This window comes from Epinephelus lanceolatus, chromosome 19 (assembly GCF_041903045.1).
Source record: "Epinephelus lanceolatus isolate andai-2023 chromosome 19, ASM4190304v1, whole genome shotgun sequence".
In the NCBI taxonomy this organism is placed as follows: domain Eukaryota; kingdom Metazoa; phylum Chordata; class Actinopteri; order Perciformes; family Serranidae; genus Epinephelus; species Epinephelus lanceolatus.
Genome location: NC_135752.1, coordinates 22,984,106 through 22,994,694, shown reverse-complemented (window position 1 = coordinate 22,994,694; position 10,589 = coordinate 22,984,106). Strand labels below are relative to the sequence as shown.

General features: G+C 38.6%; 1 protein-coding gene across 1 annotated transcript; it reads left to right on the top strand.

Moving 5' to 3' along the window:
* The first annotated feature begins 3,026 nt into the window (after positions 1 to 3,026).
* LOC117269734 (annexin A3) lies at positions 3,027 to 10,562 on the top strand. Its single transcript, XM_033646989.2, has 14 exons — positions 3,027 to 3,173; positions 3,595 to 3,634; positions 3,726 to 3,773; positions 4,952 to 5,039; positions 5,207 to 5,301; positions 5,384 to 5,497; positions 5,631 to 5,721; positions 5,852 to 5,931; positions 6,482 to 6,538; positions 6,907 to 7,000; positions 7,958 to 8,053; positions 8,187 to 8,245; positions 8,591 to 8,713; positions 10,139 to 10,562. The coding sequence occupies exons 2-14, from the start codon at positions 3,623 to 3,625 to the stop codon at positions 10,196 to 10,198; spliced, it is 1,017 nt and encodes a 338-aa protein (XP_033502880.1). The 5' UTR covers positions 3,027 to 3,173; positions 3,595 to 3,622; the 3' UTR covers positions 10,199 to 10,562.
* The last annotated feature ends 27 nt before the right edge of the window (positions 10,563 to 10,589 follow it).

Sequence of the window (10,589 nt, the reverse complement as noted above, 5' to 3'; positions counted from 1 at the left end):
CTCACAAAGACACGGCGGTTGCAACCAAAGATCTCAAATTTGGACTCATCAGACCAAAGCACAGATTTCCACTGGTCTAATGTCCATTCCTTGTGTTTCTTGGCCCAAACAAATCTCTTCAGCTTGTTGCCTCTCCTTAGCAGTGGTTTCCTAGCAGCTATTTGACCATGAAGGCCTGATTCGCGCAGTCTCCTCTTAACAGTTGTTCTAGAGATGGGTCTGCTGCTAGAACTCTGTGTGGCATTCATCTGGTCTCTGATCTGAGCTGCTGTTAACTTGCGATTTCTGAGGCTGGTGACTCGGATGAACTTATCCTCAGAAGCAGAGGTGACTCTTGGTCTTCCTTTCCTGGGTGGGTCCTCATGCAATTTTCCGGACTGACTGACCTTCATTTCTTAAAGTAATGATGGCCACTCGTTTTTCTTTAGTTAGCTGATTGGTTCTTGCCATAATATGAATTTTAACAGTTGTCCAATAGGGCTGTCGGCTGTGTATTAACCTGACTTCTGCACAACACAACTGATGGTCCCAACCCCATTGATAAAGCAAGGAATTCCACTAATTAACCCTGATAAGGCACACCTGTGAAGTGGAAACCATTTCAGGTGACTACCTCTTGAAGCTCATGGAGAGAATGCCAAGAGTGTGCAAAGCAGTAATCAGAGCAAAGGGTGGCTATTTTGAAGAAACTAGAATATAAAACATGTTTTCAGTTATTTCACCTTTTTTTGTTAAGTACATAACTCCACATGTGTTCATTCATAGTTTTGATGCCTTCAGTGAGAATCTACAATGTAAATAGTCATGAAAATAAAGAAAACGCATTGAATGAGGTGTGTCCAAACTTTTGGCCTGTACTGTATGTATGTGTGTGTGTGTGTGTATATATATATATATATATATATATATATATAATTTTTTTTAAAAAATTTATATACTTTATTAATCCCCAATTAATTCAGTTAAAAAATAAATAGTAAAATAACAATTTAATAACTAATTTATTTGATAGCTTCTTTGTTTTTAACTTTAGATAACATGGTTCTATATTGTTGAAGTTCATTAATAAACGCAGGAAAGTCGACTTGGTTTCTGATCATGTTTTTCTTATAAATATGGAATTTTCCAAAAAATAATTAAGATTCGTATGATACTATACAACATGTTATTTCCAAGCTTATCTTGATTAAAATCAAAATTAAATTAGGTGTTGGTTTATTGTGGATTTTGTATTCAGATTTATTATTTATATGTCGTATCTGTTGCATTTTAAATGTGTTTTGATTGGCTGCTTCCTTGGCCAGGTCTCTCTCGTAAAAGAGGTTTTCAGTCTCTGTGGGACTTCGTGGTTAAATAAAGGTTAAATAAAATAAAATAATTAAATAATTAAACAAATAAATAGCGTAACATCAAACAAGTATTTCAACATTTATCTTCAGTTTCTCTTTTAGAAAGTTGGCAGCATCAATCCAATCCTGTATAGGCCTATACAGTGGAAAAAATGATTAATTTTCTTTTTCCACTCCACAGAAATCACAATTACAATCAATATTCAGCTTGAACTAAAATAACTTGCCAGTAGTGTATTTTAAGTGACCTGCCTCAGTGATGAAAGGAATAACTTAATCCAACCCCTTTTGTGTATTTTATCTTATTCGACCATGCAAATGACCATGCTGCATTTGACTAACTGTTAAGAACACACTGAACCCCCCAAAAATGTCCATACCCACTGAAAAGCATCTTAACGTGTCATCATGCACAAATCCTCCTATCTTCTCACATGTTCTGGTCTCTTCAGCTGTAGTCTCTACTATTGGCCACAAGATGTCGCAACTGCCCCTCTCCTCTCAGTATAGACTATCACTTCATACCTCACTTGGATTTTATACATTTATCTGTTTATACACTTGACATGTGGTGCTGCTGCTCGATGAGGACGTTGGTGTCTTCTTTAGGTCACCCTTGTTGCCATGGTTGCATTTGATAACATCATGTCTTCAGTGTAGGATGCTGTGGTGAGATGGCAGAGTATAGCCTATACTTCAAGTTTTGCCTCAGGATGTTAAGCAGGGCTATCGATGAACTTTGCTTATACCAACCAAACCATTAAGTAGTTGTATAATTACAAAAAAATAAATGATTTGTTATTATTATTTACATGGCATAGTTCTGCTAGTCTGACTGAGGCAGGCCTGTATGTAGATGAAAAATAGTGATCCCAACATGAAGCTCCTTCACTGATGATGTTAAGAGAAAAGACAGGTTAAGAACAAATATTTGTTTTCCTGTTTCTTTACGTCCTTCTTCCTTCTCTGTGACTCATGTCCTCCTTGCTCCTACCCTGAGCGCAAACATGACTTTGGACCCACTGTAAGTTATTACAGAGCTTGTTGGCTCATTAGTGAAACCTAATGGCTTCTAAGATTTGGGAAACACTTTCTGTGGGTTACTGGTGGCACTGAAATAATTCTGCATTTATTTTATGAATGCCTTTGTGGCAAATTCTTCTTGCTTGATGTTGACTATATTTTTTGATATACAAAAGGTTAATTTACAGAAATAGATGACATTGTTATATGCGAAAAATGTTTAGAGAAGTGATGTCTTTATTTTAAATTTTCAAATTAAAATGGTGTGTATTGTTTCCATAAAATGCAAATGGTCTGAAAGGAAAAGCAATATTCACAAATCCAAGCATGACTTGAAAAACACCAGACACTGAAAGGATCGACAAATGAGAGCGCATTACACCATAAAGGACATATCCAGTGCATCAAAAATGAAAAGGTTATATTCTTTTCTATTCATTAAATGTATTCCTCATGTCTCTGTGTCGTATTCTGATCACTGAGTACAGGAGGAAGTGTTTCAGAAACACTCTGCAGCAGATGATGTTACTTCAAAGTGGTAGATTGTTGCGCAACGGAGTCAGGTTACAGAGAAAGGCACAGTAGGCTATAAATCCTACTGCTTTCTGTCTGTACAAGACAAATGACATGGCAACACTGTTACTGTGTACAAGTGAGGAGGAGTTTCTGTAAAAACGTCTCCATGATTCAACTTCCTCCACCTAATAATGGGCGTTGCTTTCTCAACTTCTCTGAAAGGTGTGGCGCATTTGGCACATTGTGAAATTCCTACTCTGACATCTGTCCTGTCTTTTCACTAAGGTAAGAAATATCGTTTTATGACTTTTGATCGCAGTCTTTATGGATGTGCATGTGTGTAATCTCTTTGTTTAGGTTTTCTTTATGCTTTACGCATCGGGAAACTGCAGCCTGTTTTGGACTGAAGCGATCGACACTGACATGTTCAGGTTTTCACTTTCTGCAGTTTTATTCCTGTACGCGCGTCCACTCGACTTTATTGGCTTGGTCAATGTGGATTTACACAAACACATTTATTACAATAAGTTAACGGATTTGTGTATATTAACAGATGTGGATAACAAAAGCGCTGGCAGTGAAAGTCAGGATGAAGTGGGAGAGAAATGCGCACATCAGCAGCAGGAATCTAGAGCTGAGGAAAAACAAATAAATCATGCACATTGATATGAAGGTGCTGATACTGTCTGCTTTCTCTTTTCACCAGTTAAAGACTTTTATCTACATCCAACACAATGGCAGCTTGGGTGAGTAGCTGTATTTAAATTAGATTATAGGCTTTTCATATGAGGAAATATGGATGATATTTTAAGCATTACTTGTTGACTCATGTTGTAGGATGACTTGGACCTGCTCTTGGACTCCCCCTCCTCGCTGACTGTGACAGTAAGTTGAACATACTCTTACCTTTGTCATGCAGTATTATGATGAAGATGATGATTACATAGGTTGCTACTGCTTGAGTGGATAGTAACAAATCCTGTAGGGAAGCTGAGAATATAAAAAGCCAACAATATACCATATAAACCATGGATGGAATTCTACAAAAGCCTTTCGTGCACAGTGTCAAGGGGCCCCAGGTGTCAGGGGCCCCAGTGACCTTCACCTGCAAAATGTAACTGATATAAACATGTACTGATCAGGAAGAGCAGCAGCATGGTAGTGCAGTGGTTAGCAGTATCACCTCCCTTCTGTGTGGAGTCTGCATGTTCTCCCCATGTCAGCATGGGTGAGCTGGCTACTCCAGCTTCCTCCCACAGTCCAAAGACATGCATGTTAGGTTAATCAGTAACTCTAAATTGGTCGTAGGTGCGAATGTGAGCGTAAATGGTTGTTTGTCTCTCTCTAGGCTAAATAGAGACACACAATATATATTTTGAAATTTCCTCTAAACTACTGTAGATACGTAAGTGTGGAGTTTGCATGTTCTCCCCGTGTCAGCGTGGGTTTTCTCCAGGTACTCCGGCTTCCTCCCACCATCCAAAGACATACAGGTTAGGTTAATTGGGTGTGACTGTGAGCGTGTATGGTTGTCTGTTTCTATATGTCAGCCCTGTGACAGTCTGGTGACATGTCCAGGATGCACCCTGCCTCTCGTTCTATGTCAGCTGGGATAGGTTCAAGCACCCTGTGACCCCCAACAGGATATGCCCGTTACGGAAAATGAATGAATGATCAGGAAGAGACCCAAAATGATGACAAAAAGACACAAAAAGACCACAAAGAGATGCAAAACAACTGCAAAGTGACACAAAATTACTACAAAAAGGGACAAAACAACCACAAAAAAGACACAAAATGACCTCAGAGAGAGGCAAAACTACAAAAAGATGCATAACAGCTACAAAGAGACGCTAAGTAGCAACGAAAAGTGGCAAAACCACAACACAGTCTGTGTGTTTTGCCACTATGTAAGAGATATCTGTGACCAGGGGCCTACTATCTCATAATCTGTCCATGCCAAAAACTAGTACATGGAGTTTTGCTCTTGATTTATGGTTACTTGCTGATCATTTTTCATTGTCATGTATGAGTCATTATGAGTGTGTCTCTGTGTTCATCAGTCTAATGTAAGAGGAACTGTGAAAGACAACCCTAACTTCAAAGTGGATGCAGACGTGGCTGCACTGAGGACGGCCATAGAGGGCCTCGGTAAGTTAATAACTCACCATTATCGGTATCATTCTGTATCAGTCAAACATGTGAAGCACTTTAATAACATTTTACCGAATGTGTACATCTGTCAGCTGGTAGAAAAGCTATGAACCCTCCAAGTGTAGTGTAAGTGCTGAGCCTGTTTTGTGTTCTCTCCTCTACAGGTACGACAGAAAAGACGCTAATCGAGGTGTTGACCCAAAGAAGTAATGCTCAGCGCCAGATTATCGCAAAGGCCTATGAGAAAACCACAGGGCGGGTATGTTGATGCACTTTTAAATGACACTTCTAAGTGTTGTGACAAAGACCCAGAACGTGTGTTATCAACCTTGCTCCACCAGAAACTAGTAGATGACCTGGAGGGCGACACCCATGGAGACTTTGAGGACTTGTTAGTAGCACTGATAACACCCCCTGAGGTCTACGACTGTCATGAAGTCATCAACGCCATCAAGGTGAGACAGTGTTGGATTAACGTCCACATGACATGACCCTGCTCCAAAACCTGCTGATGTATCAGTGTTATAAGAACAGCCGAAATGCCTTGTCACCTCACTCCATGATCACTCACTTGTGCATCACATACAGGGTGCAGGGACCACCGAGAGTACGCTGACAGAAATCTTCGCCTCAAGGACCAACAGGCAGATCGAGGCTCTGTCTGAAGCATACCTTAAAGGTTAGTATCTTCAACACACAGTATGTAACTCCACCAATAATGTAGTAACTCAGATTATTGTGTAACACTTGGGGATGTTTGTGATGATGTAATTATTGTGAAACCTTCTGTATTTGTTGTCTCATTCAAGAAACGGGGAGATTGATGATTAATGATCTGAAGTCAGAGGTTTCTGGAGACTATGCCAAAGCGCTGCTCATCTTGGCTGAGGTACTGTACGTTAAATTTAAACAGGGATGTGATGGCATTCCTGACAGATGAGAATCAGACATAAAGCTTTGCATTTGTTGTAGGGGGACAGGTCTGAACATTTTTATCTGATCTTAAAATATGCGATGGAACAAAATTCCACCTCAAGAAAAATGTTTAATATTTCTGTCTTTAGTTAGAGGCCTGAATTTTAGAGAAAAATAAGATGTGTTTTTTAAGAGATTTGTATTGTTTTGGAAAGCTTGTCAAACTGTGACAAGTATGCTAAAATGCCTGTCATACCTGTCACAAATAAGGACATAAGTTTTGTTTCAACATTTGGGAGGACTCATTTGGGGGTCCTTTAGAGCATCAGACACTTAATTTCCTGCATTCTGCTAAATTTTTAGGCACCAATTTGTGTCGTTTCTGCATCAATTTATTGTGTAAATGTCTTCAATTTTGTCAGAAGTCCTCAGCTACTTGCACATTCTGAATATTGAGGGGGATCTGTCCTGTGCTTCCCCCCTAAAATCCACACCTATGTCACAAACTGTGTTCATCCTCACAGGGGAAGAGAGACCAGAGCACCAATGTGGATACTGCCAAAGCTAAAGCAGATGCTAAGGTAAATTCTCTATGGCTGAATTGCTCATTAACCTTGTTTTGATGTTTTTTCATTGTAGAGACATTATGGCAGTGATGTTAAATAAGACACTACAGAACAGTTTAGTTTCTGTGTCAGACAAATCTGAAAGTGTGGTGCTGTCCCGCTTCTTTAGCTGTTATTTGACACTTTTACTGTAGCTTGACCTGACACCTTCATGGGCCCTGAAGGCACCACACACTACTGTTGCTGAGTCGAGTCTAACCTGCTTTTTCACTGCTTAACATGTCAAATCTTGAAAAACTCTTTTAAATGACATGATGCACTTTGTCTAAAGCATTACAGTCTGAAGCTGTATGTGATTTCACACTCACTCTCACTCCACCCAGGCTCTGTATGAAGCAGGGGAGAATAAGTGGGGAACTGATGAGGAGAAGTTTATCGACATCCTGTGCCACAGGAGTGTTCCCCAGCTCAGACAAAGTGAGTTCACGTGTTACATGTCTGCAGCCATAGTGGTGTACTGTACTGAGGCACAACAGTGGTTTGAGCTAAATGCTAACACCAGCATGCTAACAGTGAAAAATGCTAACATGCTGCAATAGGGCTTTGCTAATAAGCACTTAACACAAATTACAGCTGAGGCTGGTGGAAATTTGTTCTGCACATATTTGGTCATAGCGCAAATTAGATTTTTACCTGATGATGTATAGAGTAATTATAGTTTTGTATTTTTCATTTTGTTTTTATATTTATTTCATTTTAATTTTTTGTTTTCATTCAGTTTAGTTTCAGTTAGTCTCCAGAGTGGGTTTACTTGTTTCAGTTCAGTGTTTATTGTTTATTTTTTTTGTTTTGTTTTGATTTAGTTTTAAATAGTTTAAATGTTATTTTTTGATATGATATGTGCAGTATTTGTTAGGGTCAAGATTTTAAAAGGTCAGAAGAGGTATTACAATACAAACACAACACTTTTTCAAGACAACGTACAGTCATGCAGACATCCCAGTCTCAATAAACATGTGCACCAATGCCTCCTCATGCTTTTGTTGACAAATTTGACCAAACTGACAACGAATAAAACTGAAGATATTTCCCGTATATTTTAATTTTAGTTAGTTTTTAAGCAGATATTTTCCTAACATCTGGTTTTACATTTATTTCAGTTACCTAAAATATTATTTTATATCTAGTTTTAGATTAGTTTTAGTTAACTACAGTATAATAACCTTGATGATGGTGCCAAATAAAAAGTCGAGATCACCAAAGGCTGCACAAAATTTCGGACAGATAGTGTCATCATACGTATGTGTATATATATATATATATATATATATATATATATATATATACACGTATGTGTGTGTATGTATGTATATATATATATATATATATATGTATATAAAAAAGTTACACTGAATCTGTGACATGTTTTGGCAGCTCTGGTAGAGTACAAGAATTTAAGTAAGAAGACTCTGCAGGAGAGCATTGAGAGTGAGATGTCTGGAGACCTGGAGAAGCTTCTTGTGGCTGTTGGTGAGAAACAGTGGCCATTTTTTATTTTATTGCATCTTCATTTTTTGTGGGATTTATTACAAAGTTAATCACTTGAGATGCATTAAACATAAAACATTACAAAAAACATTTATTCCCTTACTTGTGTTTCTAGTGAAGTGTGTGAAGAGCGTCCCTGCATACATGGCTGAGAGGCTTTTCAAGGCCATGAAGGTAAGCTATACAAACTATCCGTCTATATCATGAGGGCTTTTTAAAATCCCAAAGCCCGTGGCTCCCAAAACAAAGTCCACATATTGTTTGGATGCACCATGCTCTTTTTAGCCACAGCAGACAATTGTATTCATCAGCAGTGGTGTGGAAAGGAATGTTAAGCCACAGCTGCTTTGAATGAATGTGCACCACTGGTGGAAATGTGTCAACAGCCCCTAAAGCAGATGGCCACATAAACAATATGAAGCTGATGTTATGCAGGATCATCTGTGTAAACAAACTACACACAACTTATTTGATTTGATTTACCCAGGTTGCTTCTTTCCCAAATGTACCTTTGTCCAGGGTGTGGGGACCACAGAGTCCACTCTGACCAGGATAATAGTCAGTCGCTCAGAGATGGACCTGCTGGACATCAGAGCAGAGTATAAGAAGCTGTTTGGATGCTCCCTTTACTCCCAGTTAGAGGTCAGTATACATACTCATAAAGATTACATTTAATATGCTCATAAACATAAATGTTCAACAAGTTTAAATGTCTTGGCATCTTGTTTTGAGATGTTGGGTAAGATTTCTGTCACATTGTTAAAGGATAACTTGGGTGTCCAATTGACTAAGGGAGACACCAATGCACAATATTGGATTTTTGCCGATATCTGATATGCCGATATATAACATCTCATTTGACCGATAACCAATACTGACATTGATATGTCGATTTTTTTTTTACCCTTCTTAATTTTAGTGATCAAATCTCTTATGTGGTGGAACTAACATCATGATGTGCATGCATAGTGTTCTCATGATGGCCCACCAGCAGATGGAGACATAAAGTGCGTTACTTTTCTATGTATGTAATATACATTCATTGTGCGAATTAAGAAAAAGCATGTTGGCTGATTCTGATATTTCATTTTAAAGCCATTAGCAGCTGATATTATTGTTTATGGGAAGGATTCCTACAGAGATAGACTTACTGTTATGGAGAAAAGATCCATTTTGTATAACCAGAAACAGCCCCATAATTGCTATCATCACACCCACCAGACTCCATTTAAATTAATAGTAATTTTATCATCATAAAATTCATATCATTGGGGCGTCATTAGCGTAGTGGATAGTGCTGGCGCCCCATGTACAGAGGCACTGCCTCACTGCAGTGGCCACAGGTTCGATTCTGGCCTGCGGCCCTTTGCTGCGTGTCACTCCCCACTCTCTCTCTCCCCATTTCACATACTGTCCTGTCCATTAAAGGCAAAAAGTCCTTAAAAATAATCTTTAAAAAAATAATAATACAATATTCACATCATTGAAAGCTGCCAGAAAGAAAATAAAACTCTCAAAAAACATCTTGGTTTGTCTTTTCATTGTTCCAACAGTCACCAGCTCTGGTTTGATTGAAATAAATAAATAAATTCATCCAGTTAGATGTGAAAATATGTTGGCTCTATACCTGCTTAAATTACTGTTTAAATGGAGTTTGGTGTGTGTGGCAATGGCCATTTTGGGGCTGGTTCTGGTTAAACAAAAAGGATCTTACTCTTTAACAAAAAAGTCTATCTCTGTAGGGATCCTTCCCATAAATTGTCAGACACTTAGAATAACAATCGGAGCCTCTCAGTGGCAAAAACAAGCGCTTTTAGTGGATGTAAATTGACAGTGCTCACTTGCCCATAGGGGTTAAATTGCAGCCTCTTTCCTCTTATTCAGTACTGGGCCAGTTTAAAAACTGTTGCTCCTATTGGTCACTTAGACACAAAAACATAGGAAGATAGTGTCCAGGTTGGAAAATACTTAAGTTATCCTTGAACATCAACAGTCCCCAATTGTTTTAGATGACGTGTCCTTAAAACACAGTTTCCTGTCTCCCCCCTCCCCTTCATGTTTGTGTAGTCTGAAGTGTCAAGCAGTTACGGCGACGCCCTCAAGCATCTATGTGGCCAAGACGACTAACTCCTCCCAACTCCCATGATGAGAAACATGTGGTGTGAAGTGCAGATGGGATGAACCACAGCTAATGACCAGTCGCTGACCTTTCCAACAGCACCATAGTGATACACTTGCTTGAACTTAGCTGGAACTAACCATCTAGAAATGTTTTCGAATGTGGAATTCCAGTAAGTCATGGTTGAAACCACAGAGCTGTGCAGACTTAAGAGGTATAGACATGAAGATGATGTTAAATGTCTTTGTCAATTCCACATTTCTTACGTATTTTATCTTTTTGCATATTGTAACATGAATATCCTTAAAGTTGGTACACAAATAACTGATGTCATAACTTTCACATTAAATAAAATAAAAATACTGTATTCTATTCTTCATGTTATGTGAGTGAGCAGAG